Consider the following 16,626-nt stretch of genomic DNA (forward strand, 5'->3'; position numbering starts at 1 on the left):
TAGCGTGTCTCCTCCCCTTCCAGATCCTCCTGGTGCCCCTGGAGCCCCACGTGGACTGGAGTCTACGGAGGATTCCATCACCATCCAGTGGTCGAAGCCTCGCCATGATGGTGGAGCACACATCCAGGGATACATTGTGGAGAAGAGGATAGTGGGTGACCTGAGCTGGAGCCGAGCCTCCCATGCCATGGTCAAGGACACCACTTACCGTGTCATCAACCTCACAGAACACCAGGAGTATGAGTTCCGGGTTGCTGCTGTCAATGCTGCCGGCCAAGGCCCATGGAGCGACCCAAGTGAAAACATCAAGTGCATCAGTTTCCGTGAGTATCGGTGGCCTTGTGTCTGACAGCCCTCCACACAGCTGTTCCCATTCCTAGTTACTTGGGTATTCATTGAACTTCAAGTGTTCATGCAAGGATTGAAAAATGAGAGTAAATATGATCTGATTATTTTTCATTGTATTGATTCTTAAGGTTTCCATTATGTTCTTGTTGAGGCAGCAGGAGTCTGCATTTGTTGCTTCTCTTCTGTACTGACTCCCATTCCTTTGACAGGCGCGCCCAAGATCACCTCTGACCTGAGCATCCGTGACATGACTGTGATCGCCGGTGAGGAGTTCACCATCACTGTACCATTCATTGCCTCGCCACTGCCAAAGGCCCAGTGGTGGATTGGCCCCAACGAGGTGATTCCAGACCAGCGCATCCAGTTCCAGATGGAACCTTCTGGCACTGCCCACATCTTTATCAACAAGTGTGCCAAGCGCAGTGACATTGGCAAATACACCGTCAAGCTGACCAACACTGAGGGTGCTGACTCAGGCTCCTGCAAGGTCAATGTTGTGGACCGACCAACACCACCACAGGGACCACTGGAGGTGTCTGACATCACCCCTGAGACTTGCTCTCTGGCCTGGCGTCCTCCTCTCGACGATGGTGGCTCTCCTGTCACCAACTACCAGGTAGAGAGGTTGGAGCCTCTGACAGGCATGTGGAACAAGGTCAGTGCCTTTGTACGCTCTTGCCACTACGATGTCATTGGTCTCGAGCCCAACAAGTCCTATCACTTCCGTGTTCGTGCTGAGAACCAGTACGGGCTCTCAGACCCACTGGAGACCACAGATGCTGTTGTGGCCAAGTTCCCCTTCACTGTGCCGGAACCACCTGGCCGCCCCAACATTCTGGACCACGACATCAACTCTGTCATGCTCACTTGGGATCGTCCAGCCTCCGATGGTGGCTCCAGGATCCAGGGCTACAAGGTCGAGTATCGTGATGTGACTGACACTAACTGGGCTGCAGCCAATGACTTCCTGGTCAAGGAGACTACCTACACTGTCCACTCTCTCCTCGTCAATCACGACTATGAGTTCCGCGTCAAGGCTAAGAATGCTGCTGGCTTCAGCAAGTACTCGCCACCTAGCAAGACCATTAAGATGAAGGGCAAGTACTCCGTGCCATCACCACCAGGCACTCCTGTTGTCACCAAGATTGGCAGGAACTACGTGGACCTCAAGTGGACTGCACCTGAGAGTGACGGTGGCTCTCGTATCACTGGCTACATGGTGGAGAAGCGGGAGGTTGGAGGCAACTGGGCGAAGTGCAATGACTACAATGTGGTTGACACCCATTACACTGTCCTCAACCTGACAGAGGGCAGTGACGTAGAGTTCAGAGTGTATGCCATCAATGCTGCTGGCAAGTCTGAGCCTTCCCAGAGTGCCCAGCCTGTCAAGATCCGTGAAGCTGCTCCAGGTGAGAAACCGTTCTTCATCAAGAACCTGCAAAACACTGCTGCTGCCCTGCACAAGCCAGTCACTCTGGAGTGTGAGGCAGAGGGCAAGCCAACTCCCACGGCCCGCTGGCTCAGGAATGGCCGTGAAGTGACCCTTGGTGGCCGTATCACAGCAGAGGAGAAGAATGGCAAATTCAAGCTGACCATCTCAGATATGTGGGAGGTGGATGAAGGTGACTATGCTTGTGTGGCAGCCAATGATGCTGGCCAAGCCTCCTCTGTCGCCCATGTCAAGATTGGCAACCCACCGCGCATCACTCAGATGCCAGATTGCCTCTACCTGCCTGAAGGTGACAACACCAAGATCAAGATTTACTTCACTGGTGACCTGCCTTTGGATGTGACCCTCACCCAGAACGGTGAACCAGTCATGGAGTCACAGCACCTTAAGTTCACTGTGTTTGATGAATTCATCATCATCTTTATCAAGGAAGTGGCCAAGCAAGATGCAGGCCAGTACACCCTCACTGTCAAGAATGATTCTGGCTCTGTGTCTGGCAGCTTCACCGTCTACATCACTGGTGTGCCTGGCGCTCCAACTGCACCACTTGATGTCACTGACATAAGCCGTCATATGTGCACCCTCAACTGGCGACCACCTTCCTATGATGGTGGCATGCCAGTCACTCACTACGTTGTGGAGCGCAAGGATGTCACGTACGCCAACTGGATTACCATCAACTCCTACTGTAAAGACTGCAGCTTCACTGTTCAGGGCCTGACTGAGGGCCAGGAGTACCTGTTCCGTGTCATGGCTGTCAATGAAAATGGCATGGGCCCGCCCCTGACTGGCCTCAACCCCATCAAGGCCAAGGCTCCTTACGACCCACCATCTCCACCTGGCATCCCCAAGGTCACAGAAGTGGGAGGCGACTTTGTGCACCTGGAATGGGACAAGCCAGAAAAGGACGGTGGCTCACGCATCAAGGGCTACTGGATAGAGAAGAGAGAAATTGGTTCTAACATCTGGACAATGGTGAACCAGTACATATGTCTCCCAACACAGATCAATGTCTCTAACCTGATTGAGGACAGACAGTATGAGTTCCGTGTGTTTGCAGAGAATGATGCTGGTCTGTCAAAGCCATCCAGCAACTCCTCTTCTGTCAGGATCAAGGACCCCAATGCTGCGGTACCACCAGAAATAGTCACTCCACTGCGTAACGTAATGGCTCTTCAGCACAGGAGTGCCCATCTTACCTGCCAGATCACTGGCAAACCCAAACCAAACATCTCCTGGTTCAAGGGCATGCGAGAGCTTTGCAACAGTGCCAAGTATTCCATGACGCGTGACGGAGACACGTACACGCTGACAGTGCATGACGTGTATGGAGAGGACGAAGATGAGTACATGTGCCGTGCCCAGAATTCTGCAGGCATCAGGAGCACTAAGGGAGAAATCTCCATCAAGTGTAAGCTCTCTATTGATATTCTTGTTTGACTGTGTTAAGACGGATGTGAGTAATATGTTACCATTATCACCTGAAATCATGCCATATATCTATTGATCTTTTTCCTTCTGTTACAGTGGCTCCCAAGATTAACGTTCCTCCAAGGTTCCGCGACACAGCATTCTTCGACAAGGGTGTTAATGCAGTCATTAAGATTCCCTTCATTGGCAACCCTCGGCCCCGAATCACCTGGACCAAGGAGGGCGAAACCATCGAGTCTGGCAGCCACTACGCGGTGGACACTCAGCAGCGGCACGCCATCCTCACCATCAGAGACGTTGCCAACCTGGACAGTGGCAACTACAGACTCACTGCAGAGAACGAGTTGGGCTCCGACTCTGCCCTCATCAAAATCCAGATCTCAGGTTTGTATTGTGTGTGTGAACTGTATTTGATTTATTCCACAATGAGTAACTTCATGTTAGACCAGATTGTTGCCTTTAAATTTTATATGTTCTAGTGATATTCTGATACATTTCTCAACCTTATATCTTTTCATAACAGACCGGCCAGACCCACCACGCTTCCCCAAGGTGGAAAGTGTCATGGGCAAGGAGTGTGTGCTCACCTGGCAAGTGCCAGCCTGGGACGGTGGTGCCAACATCAACAACTACATCATCGAAAAGCGCGAGCTGCCTATGGAGTCATGGATCAAGTGTGCCAACACCCGCCTCACCACCGCACAGATCAAGGGCTTGAGTCCTGGACATCAGTACCAGTTCCGTGTGTACGCCGAAAACGTATACGGTCGCTCAGACCCATCGGCGGTGACGAGCGTGGTGGAGACACCGGCACCAACCACCAAGAAGGCCAAAAAGAAGCAGTACGAGGTGGATGAGACCGGAAAGAAGATCCGTGGAAGGAAGGAGTCTGTTGATGACTATGATCGGTTTGTGTTTGATGTGTACTCCAAGTATGTTCCACAGCCAGTGGACATCAAACACGACTCTGTCTACGAATACTATGACATCCTCGAAGAGATTGGCACTGGTGCCTTCGGAGTGGTGCATCGCTGCCGTGAACGCAAGACTGGCAACATCTTTGCTGCCAAGTTCATTCCTGTGGCCTCTGCCATGGAGAAGGAGTTGATCCGCAAGGAGATTGACATCATGAATCACCTACACCACCCTAAACTGATCAACCTGCACGATGCTTTCGAGGATGACGACGAAATGGTCCTCATCTTTGAATTGTAAGTCCCTGTCATTACTGTTCCTTGCAATAGTAGTCAAGAAATCTGAATTTAATAAGCTAATAGTAATAAGTAAAATGTTTTAGGCTATTATTTAACTTCCATGCCAAGCAGCAGTGAAGATCAATATCTACCACACACCCAATTAATCTGTCTCCTCCCATGAACAGCCTGTCTGGTGGTGAGCTCTTTGAGAGGATCACAGCTGAGGGCTACACCATGTCTGAGGCTGAGGTGATCAACTACATGAGACAGATATGTGAAGGCGTCAAGCACATGCATGAGAAGAACATTATCCACCTGGGTGAGTGTCCGGCCAAAGACCATGGCCTCTTGAGGGGCCTCTGGCTTCTTGGAGCACCTGTCACTTGTTCTTTGAGGCCAGCGTCACTTTTTGTGGCAAATCATTGGCAGTTTTGACACAATCCTTGAAGCCAGATCATATTCATGAGGTTATCCTTCTTGAGAACTAAATCCCCTGTTCAAAAGGCTACATTAAACACTTCTGATTCCTGCTTGAAAACAGTCACTCATCATAACTATGTGGCTCTCAACCTCTGGAATTACATTCACTGTTTCCAGGAGCCATGTCAATAAAGGGATACACACATGGGCATGAAGCAGGGAATGCAGAAGTGTTCACTTGAATTACAGATTCAGGCAATAGTGTGCTAAAGAGACAGACTTTCATATAATGTAGATTTGATAATGTTCATGTTTTGATTCATGTATGATGATGTAACTCCAGCATATAGCTGAGTCTAAGGGAATCAGATACTAATCTTTTTTGCATGACTGTATCTTCATCAAGATTTCTAGCAGTTATACTGTATGTCACAATAAGTTGCTTTTGTATTCCTTCCAAGTGCCGCCCTGAAGCAACAATTATCAAATTGATGCAGAGGCAGATAATAATTGTAGGAGGATAGTATTAGATTGCAGTGTTTATTATTACTATTATTATCACATACTCTTACCATTATTATGTGTTAGTATTATGATCTATTTAACACCAGTTGGTCTATTTTTCTGGTGCAGAGATGTCATGAATTTTAGGATCCTTGTTTTTATCACTCATTACTGTTACTCTTGTTAGCGTCAGTCCTCCTCTTTTTGCTGCGGGTGTTGTTGCCACAGTTTGCAATGTTTACACTAAACTCCAGACAAACTCCTAGTCTAACCTTTGTCTCGCCAACACCTTCTTGCTTACTAACCAATACTAGACTTGTGCTGTTTTTGTACTAAGAAGCTTTTTTCTCATGGTTGCCAACTTCTGTCTGTCCTATGTGTGTGTGTGTGTTTGTCTGTCCAAATCTGTTTAGTATATTTTTTGAGCGCATTAAGTCTATTTATTTGTCAGCATAGTCTCCGAATGGGACCTGGGTTGTAGGAAAATGCAAGAGGCTAGGGTCTCCTATAGTCAACATGACCCCTAACCTCCCTTTGTAGAGTTTATGACTTTACAGTGACCTAGCTTTGTAGTGCTGGACAGGAAGTGACTCAACAGACTTGTTCATTTCCTGAAGATCTGGAAAGTGCATTGCAAGTCCTGTTGTGGATGACCTAACCTGACCTCACCTGAGTGTAGCTGGAGGTTCTTCTCTAACCCTGCCCTCATTACCTTTGGGCCAGTGTAGCTCTAGGACACGTGTCTCCATGACTTGACGTAGCTTTGGAGGATCTATTATATAACAAACTCAAGGACTGTAGTTTCTCCTGACTTTGTTCTGGTCCCTTAACTCTCCTGCTTCCAGCACTGTCTCTTGATGGCAGATACAACCTTAGTGTTCTGAAAGACATGCCACCTATTATTTTTATGCAATAGGGAAGAGATTACTCAAGTTCTATTATAACCTTGACCTTAGACCTGACCATATACCTGACTTGACCTTATGGAATGTCACATGACCACCTCACCAGCATATCCTACCTCACACAACTAACTTCCTTATAAAACCTTATTTGACAACATTCAGCACCCATCCTTCCCCCTGTACACCCAGACCCTGATCAATGACCTTATCTCCTTTTCCTTGACCTGACCTCCCCCACCCCTTGACCTCTTCCCCCTCTTTGGCCTGGTATAGGGTGGTGGTGGTGGTGGTATTGTCCAGTAGCAAGTAGTTGGCAGCCTGAGAAGGACCTGTATTAAAAACGCTTCTACCATTCTCCTTCAGGCATCAGACCAGAGAAGCTCTTGTTGGTTAGGGAAATACCTTATGACGAACTGTTTGTCGAAGGTTCGTGAATCAAATGTTTCCTTTTGCTCTTGTTTTTATATTACATTATTATCTCTCCTATAAGTATACGTATTATGTTGTCATTATTTTGACTTTCTTTTTTACTTTTATTTTTCTTCTCTTCACTCTTTTTGTCCACCATTCCTATTTATTATTTTTCTTTACTTTCTGTACTTTTTTGGTGTTGTGTTTCTATGTAGTTGTTCTTGTGTTTTACTATTTTCCTTTCTTTTCATTTTCCACCTACATTTTTTTCTTATTATAGATTGTTCTAGATGGTTTGTGTGCTTATCATTATTTATGTTCATAGTTTTTCCTCATTTGTCTGTGTTTGTGTATAAACTGTGCTGTTTTTCTTCATACGTCTCCCTCTCTCTCTCTCTCTCTCTCTCTCTCTCATGACTGGTTCTTTCCCCCGCCATCCCTCCCCTCTGAATCACTTCTCATTCCTACCTTATGTTGTCTAACTCATCTCCATTATTAGTCTGTCCCTCATGTCTACTTCTTACTAGATCAAAGTTAATAACCTGCTTTTGACTGTAGCAAAAATTAATCAACAAATTTAATCACTAACTTCCTAAGGAAACTTGACACTATTTTTCTTGAAAATTTTAGTAAATTTATTTATTTTGTATCACTTACAGAATTAACAAGAGCATTACAGGATAAAGGTTACTATCAAGGAACTTTTTAGAGATGGTGGTGGTTTTTAATACTTTTATGAAATATTTTCTAATTATCTTTCTCCAACCATTTCTCTCTCTCTCTCTCTCTCTCTCTCTCTCTCTCTCTCTCTCTCTCTCTCTCTCTCTCTCTCTCTCCTCCGAGAGATCTTGCTTGTCTTGTCCAGCTTGCCGATGTTCTTAGTTTTCAATGTAACTGAATTATTGGTTTGCATTTTATTTAGATTTTCAAAAGACGTTTGATAAAGACATACATCAAAATTACTTTACAAAATCAAACAACAAAGAATTGGGGGTAAAACACACTAAAGGATTGCAAACTGGCTGAGCTACAGATTTGAGTCATAATTAACTGAGCCGCCTCAGAATGGGAACTCGTCACTTGTGGTGTCCCTCAGGGATCAGTTCTTGGCCCAGTACTGATCATGATTTGTATCAATGACATCGACGTTGGAATTTCATTACCAAATTGGCTGACGATACAAGGACAGGAAACTGTCCTCTCAGACCAAGAGAGGCAAAGCGCCCATTTGTGTTGAATTTCAGTTTTGGTCTAATATGTAAAATATTGATAAAGCCAAAGTTTTCAAGTTGTAGCTAAAAATAGGGGATTTGATTATGAAATGTGTGCTGTGAAACTCAAAAGTGCAGTGTGTTAAAGATCCTGGTGCCAAAATCGCAGCAAACCTCAAATTCTCCAAGGAATGGATTGAGGCAGAAAATAAAGCAAATAGAATATGATATACTACCACTACACAATTACATTAGATTTTAGACAGTTTTGATCTCCCCACCATGCAAAGGACGTTGTTATATTTGGTGTTCAATGTAGGTAAACAAAAATTCTCTTTTTCTTGCACAACTAACCTTACAAAGAAAGGCTGCCGATATATGTAAAAAAATTCAAGTCACCTATGACATCATCTTAACATATTCACCCCTGCAGGAACCTAATCAAATTATTCAAAATACTTTATGGACGAATGTGGACAAATCCAAATTGTTTATGATCAGTAACATGCTACTAATCAAAAATGACACAGCAAATCAATCAATTCAATCTGCACCAAATTGTTTTCACCACTTGCTTTACAAGAATGGAATAAGCTCCCACCTTCACTGGTTCAGTGCAACATGCTTGAGTAATTAGAAACAAAATTGACTGCCACTTGCTCCATCTTGATATTAACCAAAGCACAAAGGTTCTTGACCATTTGATGTTGTTTCACTTCAGTTTAAGGACAAGCCACCAAGTCTGGACCATAGGGTCTATGTTGTCTGAACATTTATGTTAATATATAAATTCTCTCTCTCTCTCTTTCTCTCTCTCAACATTTCAGTCCACTTCATTATCTGTCCCTCCATCTCAGGCACAGGTGCCCCAGCCTCACTCCACCTATCAAGGTGCAGAGATAGAATTCTATTCCAGTGGACATTTATTTTTTTACCCTTTTGATTTTACCTTTTCTGTTGTGTTGACTTTTCTGAGGCCTGACCAAAGTGTTAGTTTTGCCGAGCCACAGGTACTGTGAGTTGGGCTTCTACTGCTGCCATGACTCTCCTGACCTAAACTGTAGTAAGCCCAGAGCCCAGCACAGAACACTGGACTTCAGTTCTACATTGCTCTCCTCTCCAAATCTCTATTTTTTCCCCTCTTGCTTACTTTTCTCCTCAGCACAGTTCTGAAGATTCAGCTTGCAACAAATTTAGCCTTGCTCATTATAGTAGTACATTAGAAAATAATGGGATGTATATCAAAATGAAGCATTAGCTTAAAACTTGATATTCCAGAATATCTATAATCTAATTCAGTTCACAAAGTTGCTTTCATTCTTTACTACTAAGACCACCATCGGTACTTTATTATGAATTTTGCCTGTGACCACTTTTGCTCTTCTTATTGTACCATTGGCCCTGTTTCTCTTTTAATAAGTAACATGGTGTGATGTTATGAGCTGTGTAGCAGAGCAGTGTGTCTGCTATTGCTGTCAAAACCTCACTACCTGACAGGTCATGGGAGACTTGAGCACCTTCCTTGTAGCCTGAGGAGTGTCAGGTTCAGGAATGATCAAGTGCTGTGGTTATAAGCTATTTATGCCTCATGGGAATGGAAAGAAAGGGGAACAAAAGAAAAGAAGAAAATACCTTGAGGATGATGAGGAAAGGGTTTGGGACACTAAGACAAGGGAATTTTCTCTCTACACTCCTGTTTTTAAGGCATCCAGGGCTCTGGAGGGATGACAGAGGTATAGAGAGAGAGAGCAGCACACTGAGAACACTCCCTTTTACCCACCCGTGTTGCTTTCTGGCAGACGTGAAGCCCGAGAATATCATGTGCCAGACCAAGAACTCGACAAATGTGAAGCTGATTGACTTTGGGTTGGCCACCAAACTGGACCCCAATGAGGTGGTCAAGATCTCCACAGGCACAGCAGAATTTGCAGCACCAGAGATTGTAGAAAGAGAGCCTGTTGGATTCTACACAGACATGTGGGCTGTTGGTGTCCTGGCTTATGTCCTCTTGAGTGGTCTCTCACCCTTCGCTGGGGACAATGACATTGAGACACTAAAGAATGTGAAGGCCTGTGACTGGGACTTTGATGAGGAAGCCTTTAAGAATGTCTCCAATGAAGCCAAGGACTTCATCCGTCACCTCCTCATCAAGAATAAGGAGTAAGTGCATCTTTGATATTCATTTACACTCAAGTTCAGGAAATTTAAATACTTATGATAAGTATCTTGGTAAGATCAAGATTGTAACTGACATCTTTCATACAGCAATATTTATCACAGCTGCATCAATCTATTGTATCCTTTTTCTTATCATTGAATAATTACCACATCCTGTTATTCATCTTACTACCGCCACCTACTTCACATCCTCCTCTCCTTACAGGAAGCGTATGACCGCCCATGAGTGTCTGATGCATTCCTGGCTACGAGGCGACTACTCTCCCCGTCTGGAGCCGATCGATATGATGCGATACATTCCCATCCGCGACAAGATCCGCAAGAAGTACAAGGAGTGGGAGAAATTCCTGCTGCCCATCGGTCGCCTGGCTGAGTACTCTTCCCTCAGGAAGCTCCAGCTGGAGAAGTACAGAATACACGATACACACTTCGGTGAGTTGCCCCAATTGCTCTTTTGGTTTCTGACAGGAATTTCCTTGGGAGGATTTTCCAGGGTGATTAAGGTGTTGGGTTATAGGGGTTTGTTATTCAGTCTAAAATGTTGCTTAACTAGACATCTATAATATCCAAAACAGAGAAATAAACAGATCTTTTCTTCACTTTCCCTTGTCCCTCTTTATTCTCTCCAAGTCCAGCAGATGAGTTAACATCTTCACCCTTTAAATATACCTTCATCTTTCTCACAACCATTGCCTCTCTTTTACTCAACACATCTCTTTACTCACCCAACACATACTAACCAATCTTGCCCACAGACCGACTTCAGTGTGCGCCGAGGTTCGTGATCAGGCCTCAGAACGCCTTCACGTACGAGGGACAGAGCGTCAAGTTCAACTGTCGCATTGTAGCAGTGGCGGCGCCCACTGTGTGCTGGTTCCACAACAACATGGAACTGCGCCAGTCAGTGAAGTACATGAAGAGGTACTCTGGGGAAGATTACTCATTCATTATCAACCGTGCCAAGCTGGATGACCGTGGCGAGTACATCATCCGCGCCGAGAACCATTATGGGGCCAGAGAAGAGCCTGTCTTCCTTAATGTACAGCGTGAGTATCCTCTCTTTATCTCTTTTCTCTTATTCTTAATATATATATATATATATATATATATATATATATATATATATATATATATATATATATATATATATATATATATATATATATATATATATATATATATTTATTTATTTATTTTGATGCACTGCCTTGCCATCTCTTTAAAATTTACTTTGGAGGATCTAATATTGCCTATTTCACTACTCTGTATCATTAGTTTTCCATTAATTACATATTAAAAAGCATTAATATTCCACAGCAGCCATTCCCATCCTTCTAACCATATAACTTCCCTGTCCGCAGCCTTGCCACCAGAGATCCCCCAGTACAGGCCACAGGAACAGATTGTGCGTCGCCGCCAGCCACTTGCCTACAAGATGTGGCAAGAAGAGAGCGAGAGTGCACCCAGCTTCACTTTCCTCCTGCGTCCTCGTGTCATTCAGTGCCACCAGACCTGCAAACTTCTCTGTTGTCTCTCTGGCAAGCCTGTTCCTACTGTCAAGTGGTTCAAGGGTAACCAGGAGCTATCCAAGTTTGACTATTCCATGAGTCACTCTGATGGTGTGGTTGCCATAGAGATTGTCAACTGCAGACCTGAAGACTCCGGAAAGTATAAGTGCGTTGCGACCAACCACCACGGCACAGATGAGACATCCTGTGTGGTGATTGTTGAAGGTAAGTGTGTCCTCAGGCAACCATTGCCATCTACCAAATGATCCAGCTCTCAGCAGCCACTCAGATACACTCCTCTATCATTACTTAAATATAAAGAATCAATAAGTTTCCTTTCAGCCTTAAGATACCATATGAGGTGACATATTGCCCTAACTTCAGGTATTGTTTATAAGCCCCACTTTCCCTGCTCTTAGCCTCACAGGTCAACTTTGGGGTATTCTGTTGGTACTCTACATTCCTTCATTCTCAGTAATACTAAAATAATTATATAATGTGCTTTATTTGAAGCAGCAGCAGTGTGATACTACACTGCCTTTCCGGTATTGTACCATGTAGATGGTGCACTGCATGTAGATAAAGGTGCAGTTGCTGGTAATGCACTGTAGTAGCACTAAGTGCCCTATACATCCTTGCAAAATCATGCAAAGCCTTATACTCTCTGCCCAGCCAGTTCTCATATTTCTACATACATCCTCATTAGGCCAACATTCTTCAGCTCCCATCCATACTATACACCTCACAACACACCCCTTGCAAACATTACTAGTCATACTCATCTCGTCGATTCCATTCCTAGCACACAAGTTGCAGATGCAATTCAGTTCTCTGTATTCACATTTTGCTTTGAACTGGCTGGTATCATGTTTCTAAAAGTACGAAGTACGACAATGCTTAAAGCTCATAAGGCCTCATGCAGTTTAAATAAATAGTCACTTAAGAGACCTGCTGATCCCAAGAGCCAGCTGCTTCCTGCCTCACAGCCACTCAGCTACACTAAACACTCCTGAAACGAAAGTAAAATGGTTTGTTATGCTTTCTCCTCAAAGGCTATGGTGATCGAACGGCAGAACAGACAACTCTGATGAAAAATCTGAAATACACAGGTAACGGTGGCAGCACAGTGCGGTGCCCCCTGCTGATGCCCGGCTGGGTGTTGGTGGGAGGCAGTGTGCGCTGTCTAATGTGGCGTGCAGCTCTAACCTTTAATGACTCAGATGGTAGTCATCGTTAGTCAACATGACACCAGTTGGGCAAGGACCTCGGAGTCCTCTTGTCTGGGTCTTGTTTACAAACGATTGATTAGATGATAACAGTTTGATTACATTTAGTGGCATCAGCTGACTCGCCTGGCTAGCCTGTTGAAGGCTGCTGATGCTATGGCCTGTCTAGCCTGTGGGCATGCAGGAACCATACAGCTCATGAAATAACCTGTCACTGACAAGTTATTCATGACCTTGTGATGGAAATACCTCATCCACAGCCATAACATTCTAAACTCCTGCTCCTTACACCCGTCACCACAGATACCCACGCACCTATACAGACTGCACCGATTAATTTTCTCAGTTATTTTTTCCTAGGCATTTTTTTACATATGCCTCAAACTAAAATAGGCAGCATTTTATGCTCCTGAAATCAAACATCTACTTTTTCTATGGATTTTTTAGTGACTTCCTCTTCCAGGCATAGTTTTTTTTTTCAGGACAGTCATTTTTTGTCAAGCTTGATTTTTAAGCCTTCAGAAGCAAAGCTTCTGACAGCATGAAGCATCTGAGCCTCATCCCAACCAATATATTTTCACTCACATTTAACACCATTTTTTCCTCTCACTTTTAAACTCAAGGTAATGTGGTAACAGCTGAACAGACTCGCCTACTAAAGAATCTATCAAGTGAAGGTAATACACTATTAAAGTAGTGTAGTCTAACCACTCCGCATGACTTATAAAAATGTAATTTGATATCAGGAAGTCTGACATATTCCTTTCTTAACTCCATGAAAAAGTTAAATTCATGGCATAAGATATCATGTAAACAAAGAATTCTTTGATCATGCTTGACTTCCTGATGGCAAAGGTTTGTATTAAGTAACCTGTTGGCATCATCATCACAGACATGTGGCAAGTGCCTCAATGACATATACCATTGAAGTACTGGACTGGACCAAGTTAGTTCCCTCCCACCCCTCTCCATACTGGAGAAAACCCACACCTTTACATGTTAATTGTATTATTATTATTACACTATTGCTTTTTTTTTGTGGTGAAGCAAACTGTTGTAACTCACTGTGGCTACCATGCACTGCACCTGCCCCTGAAGCACTTCACCTGTAGCCCTTGACACCTGTTTAGACTTGCTGCAGAATTCCAAGAGCATTTACTCTCTTCAGTCACTCAGATCCACATAACACATGTTTACTCTGTTGTACCTAACCAGAGCCCCATGTACCTCACCACCCTGCACTGCATCACGACTTCCTGCCCTCCACTAGCTGTAACACTGCTCTAGACACTCTAGGCTAGCTGTAGTGCTCCACACTGCTCTAGACACTCACATTTAGTTGTAGTGCTCCAGGCCTGAACCACATCTATACCACAGCCACAGCCAAACTCACACGCTGTGCTCCACACACATGCTGTGCTCCAGGTTGCCCTCATACAAATAGTTTCCCTTAGTTAACTTGACCAGTGACAGAACAGACTTGTTTGACTTTGTTTTGTCTTAGTTATTTTTTGTCTTTAGGAGTTGTAATTTTACTACCACATAATTCTTATTTTAAAATTGAAAATCAAAAGAGCTTCACTCCTTGGTAGTTTTATTCATTAGTAAAGATCAATATTGAACTTCACCATTACACAGAAGAAAATTCCCTTGAGATCAATCACTTTTAACCACTGCGTATACACCATTTCTAATTCTGTCCCCTTCCTGCCTGGTCATGCCACCTCTCCACCATACAGACCGAAGGTATATCGAAACGACCATCAAGGACCTGCCTCCACCCCCCACGCCAGCTGTCAGGGTAGACGACTCCTCATACTTCAGCCCCAAAAAGACAACAAAGGTGAGCAAATCTCTTGATGATTAAGCTTAGGTACAACAAAATATCAGTATTCTCTCTTCCAAAATTAGCCTGTTGTGCTGGGGTTCTTAGCAGGGGTACCCATACCCCCAATATGAGAACCAAATGCTGGGGGTATGGAACTCAGTCTCTGAATATTATTATATATTATATATTAAATAGGACTGTGATGATGATTTCGGCAGTCAAACGAAGAGGATGTGAGAAATCCAACGGGGGTCTGAAATCATCAAAAGGTTACGAACCCTTGCTCTAGTGCTTATTATAAGTACTCCCTTACTTCACTACCACTCCATCAGATCTAGCCGACAGTCACTGAAATACATGTTTACTGCTATCATTACACTACTGTTAATGTAATGTATATTTGTCAGTTTGTCTCTCTGTTGCCTTTTTTTCCACACAACATGACCTTCAGCGCTACACTGTCACTTGTCACTCAAACTCTATTCATACCAATCTTAAATCCAAAGCCCACCCCTGCTGCTGCCCCTGCTGCCGCCCCAAGCAAGACTGACGACTCTGGAAAGAGGACACTGAAACCTTATGGCAAGAGGACAGACTCCACCGGCAGCACATCCAGGTCTCGCTCAGCAACCAAGGAATTGGAACGTAAGTTTAGCAAAGGGGCAGAATGGATGTTATAATATTAAAAAATTGATACTTATGAATTCTGTAAAAGATGCTAATTGTGAGTTATATCTTCTGTTGGCTGTGGTCCAGGTATTTTTTCACACACTACCTCTCCCACAGTTCCCCCTGATGACTCCCTCATGGGTCCCCCTGGATTCTCTGGAGAGCTTCCACCTAACTTAGCAATCAAGGATGGAGAGATGCTGTGCCTCAAATGTACCGTCAAGGGCGACCCTGAGCCACAGGTGTCATGGTTCAAGGATGGGGAGTCCATCAGCTCCTCTGACATCATTGATCTCAAATATCGTCAAGGCCTAGCATCCCTCACCATCAATGAGGTGTTCCCAGAGGATGAGGGTGCCTACACCTGCCGGGCTACCAACTCCTTGGGCACTGCCGAGACCAAATGTGTCCTTAAGATCACTCCCATGGGGCAACAGGTGAACGGCAAGGGTGGCCGCGGTGACAAGCTTCCAAGAATCACTGACCACCTCAAGTCCCAGGATGTACAGGATGGTACCTCCCACACACTCTCCTGCAAGATTGGTGGTGCCTCGAAGTTTGATGTTGTTTGGTTACACAACGAGAAGGAGATCAAGCCTTCCAAGGACTTCCAATATGTGACAGAAGGAGACAAGTACTTGCTCAAGATCGCTGAGGTGTTCCCAGAAGATGCAGGAACCTACACCTGTGAGGCATTCAATGACATTGGAGAGACCTTCAGCACCTGCACAATCACTGTCATAAGTGAGTGGATATGACTTTTGCTTTGTCTCCTCTTTCCTCATACTGCAACTTCCTTACCTCTTTCCATAATTATTTTTCTACTCATCCTCACCCTATATTCTTGCTTCTATTATCTTTGGTTTTGCCTCATCCTTTATTCATGATCTTGTTCACTCAGCATCTTCTGTTTTTCATCTTCTTTTCAACTGAATGCTCTCTTGTCTTTCAGTACCAGGAGAGGACAAGAAGCAGCCAGCATTCAAGAAGTTCCCACGCTCCCAGACAGTGATGGAGGGCAAGTCTGCAAGCTTCAATGTCAAATTTGAGAAGGAGCCAACAAAGATCACTTGGCTGAAGGACGGAAAGCCAGTGGACGAGAGCTCACCTCGCTATAAGTTCATGCAGGAAGGCAAGAAGGAGTTTACTTATGAAATTCCCAACTGCCTCCCGACTGATGTGGGTCAGTATGTGGTGAAAGCAACATCCAAAAAGGGCGAGACGACAGCTGCCTTCTCCGTAAATGTTCATTCTGCTGACGAGCTGTGAACCACCCACCCTTCCCCCTAAGGCACCGGTAAGTACCAAATAAGTGGAGCATAGGAGTTATGGTAATTTGTT

At 44.5% G+C, this 16,626-nt stretch overlaps 1 protein-coding gene across 1 annotated transcript in view; it reads left to right on the forward strand.

The window, feature by feature from the left end:
- Positions 1–16,626, forward strand: part of LOC126983825 (twitchin-like) — a 194,813-nt gene that overhangs the window by 176,994 nt on the left and 1,193 nt on the right. The window contains exons 97-110 of the mRNA XM_050836955.1: positions 24–323; positions 558–3,209; positions 3,326–3,613; positions 3,753–4,440; positions 4,611–4,744; positions 9,676–10,036; positions 10,260–10,486; positions 10,810–11,100; positions 11,416–11,787; positions 12,615–12,671; positions 14,528–14,631; positions 15,123–15,261; positions 15,403–16,029; positions 16,238–16,582. Of these exons, the coding sequence (XP_050692912.1) occupies positions 24–323; positions 558–3,209; positions 3,326–3,613; positions 3,753–4,440; positions 4,611–4,744; positions 9,676–10,036; positions 10,260–10,486; positions 10,810–11,100; positions 11,416–11,787; positions 12,615–12,671; positions 14,528–14,631; positions 15,123–15,261; positions 15,403–16,029; positions 16,238–16,554 (6,557 nt within the window). The 3' untranslated portion in view covers positions 16,555–16,582. The remainder of the gene's footprint in view (positions 1–23; positions 324–557; positions 3,210–3,325; positions 3,614–3,752; positions 4,441–4,610; positions 4,745–9,675; positions 10,037–10,259; positions 10,487–10,809; positions 11,101–11,415; positions 11,788–12,614; positions 12,672–14,527; positions 14,632–15,122; positions 15,262–15,402; positions 16,030–16,237; positions 16,583–16,626) is intronic.

This window comes from Eriocheir sinensis, chromosome 55 (genome assembly GCF_024679095.1).
Source record: "Eriocheir sinensis breed Jianghai 21 chromosome 55, ASM2467909v1, whole genome shotgun sequence".
Lineage (NCBI taxonomy): Eukaryota > Metazoa > Arthropoda > Malacostraca > Decapoda > Varunidae > Eriocheir > Eriocheir sinensis.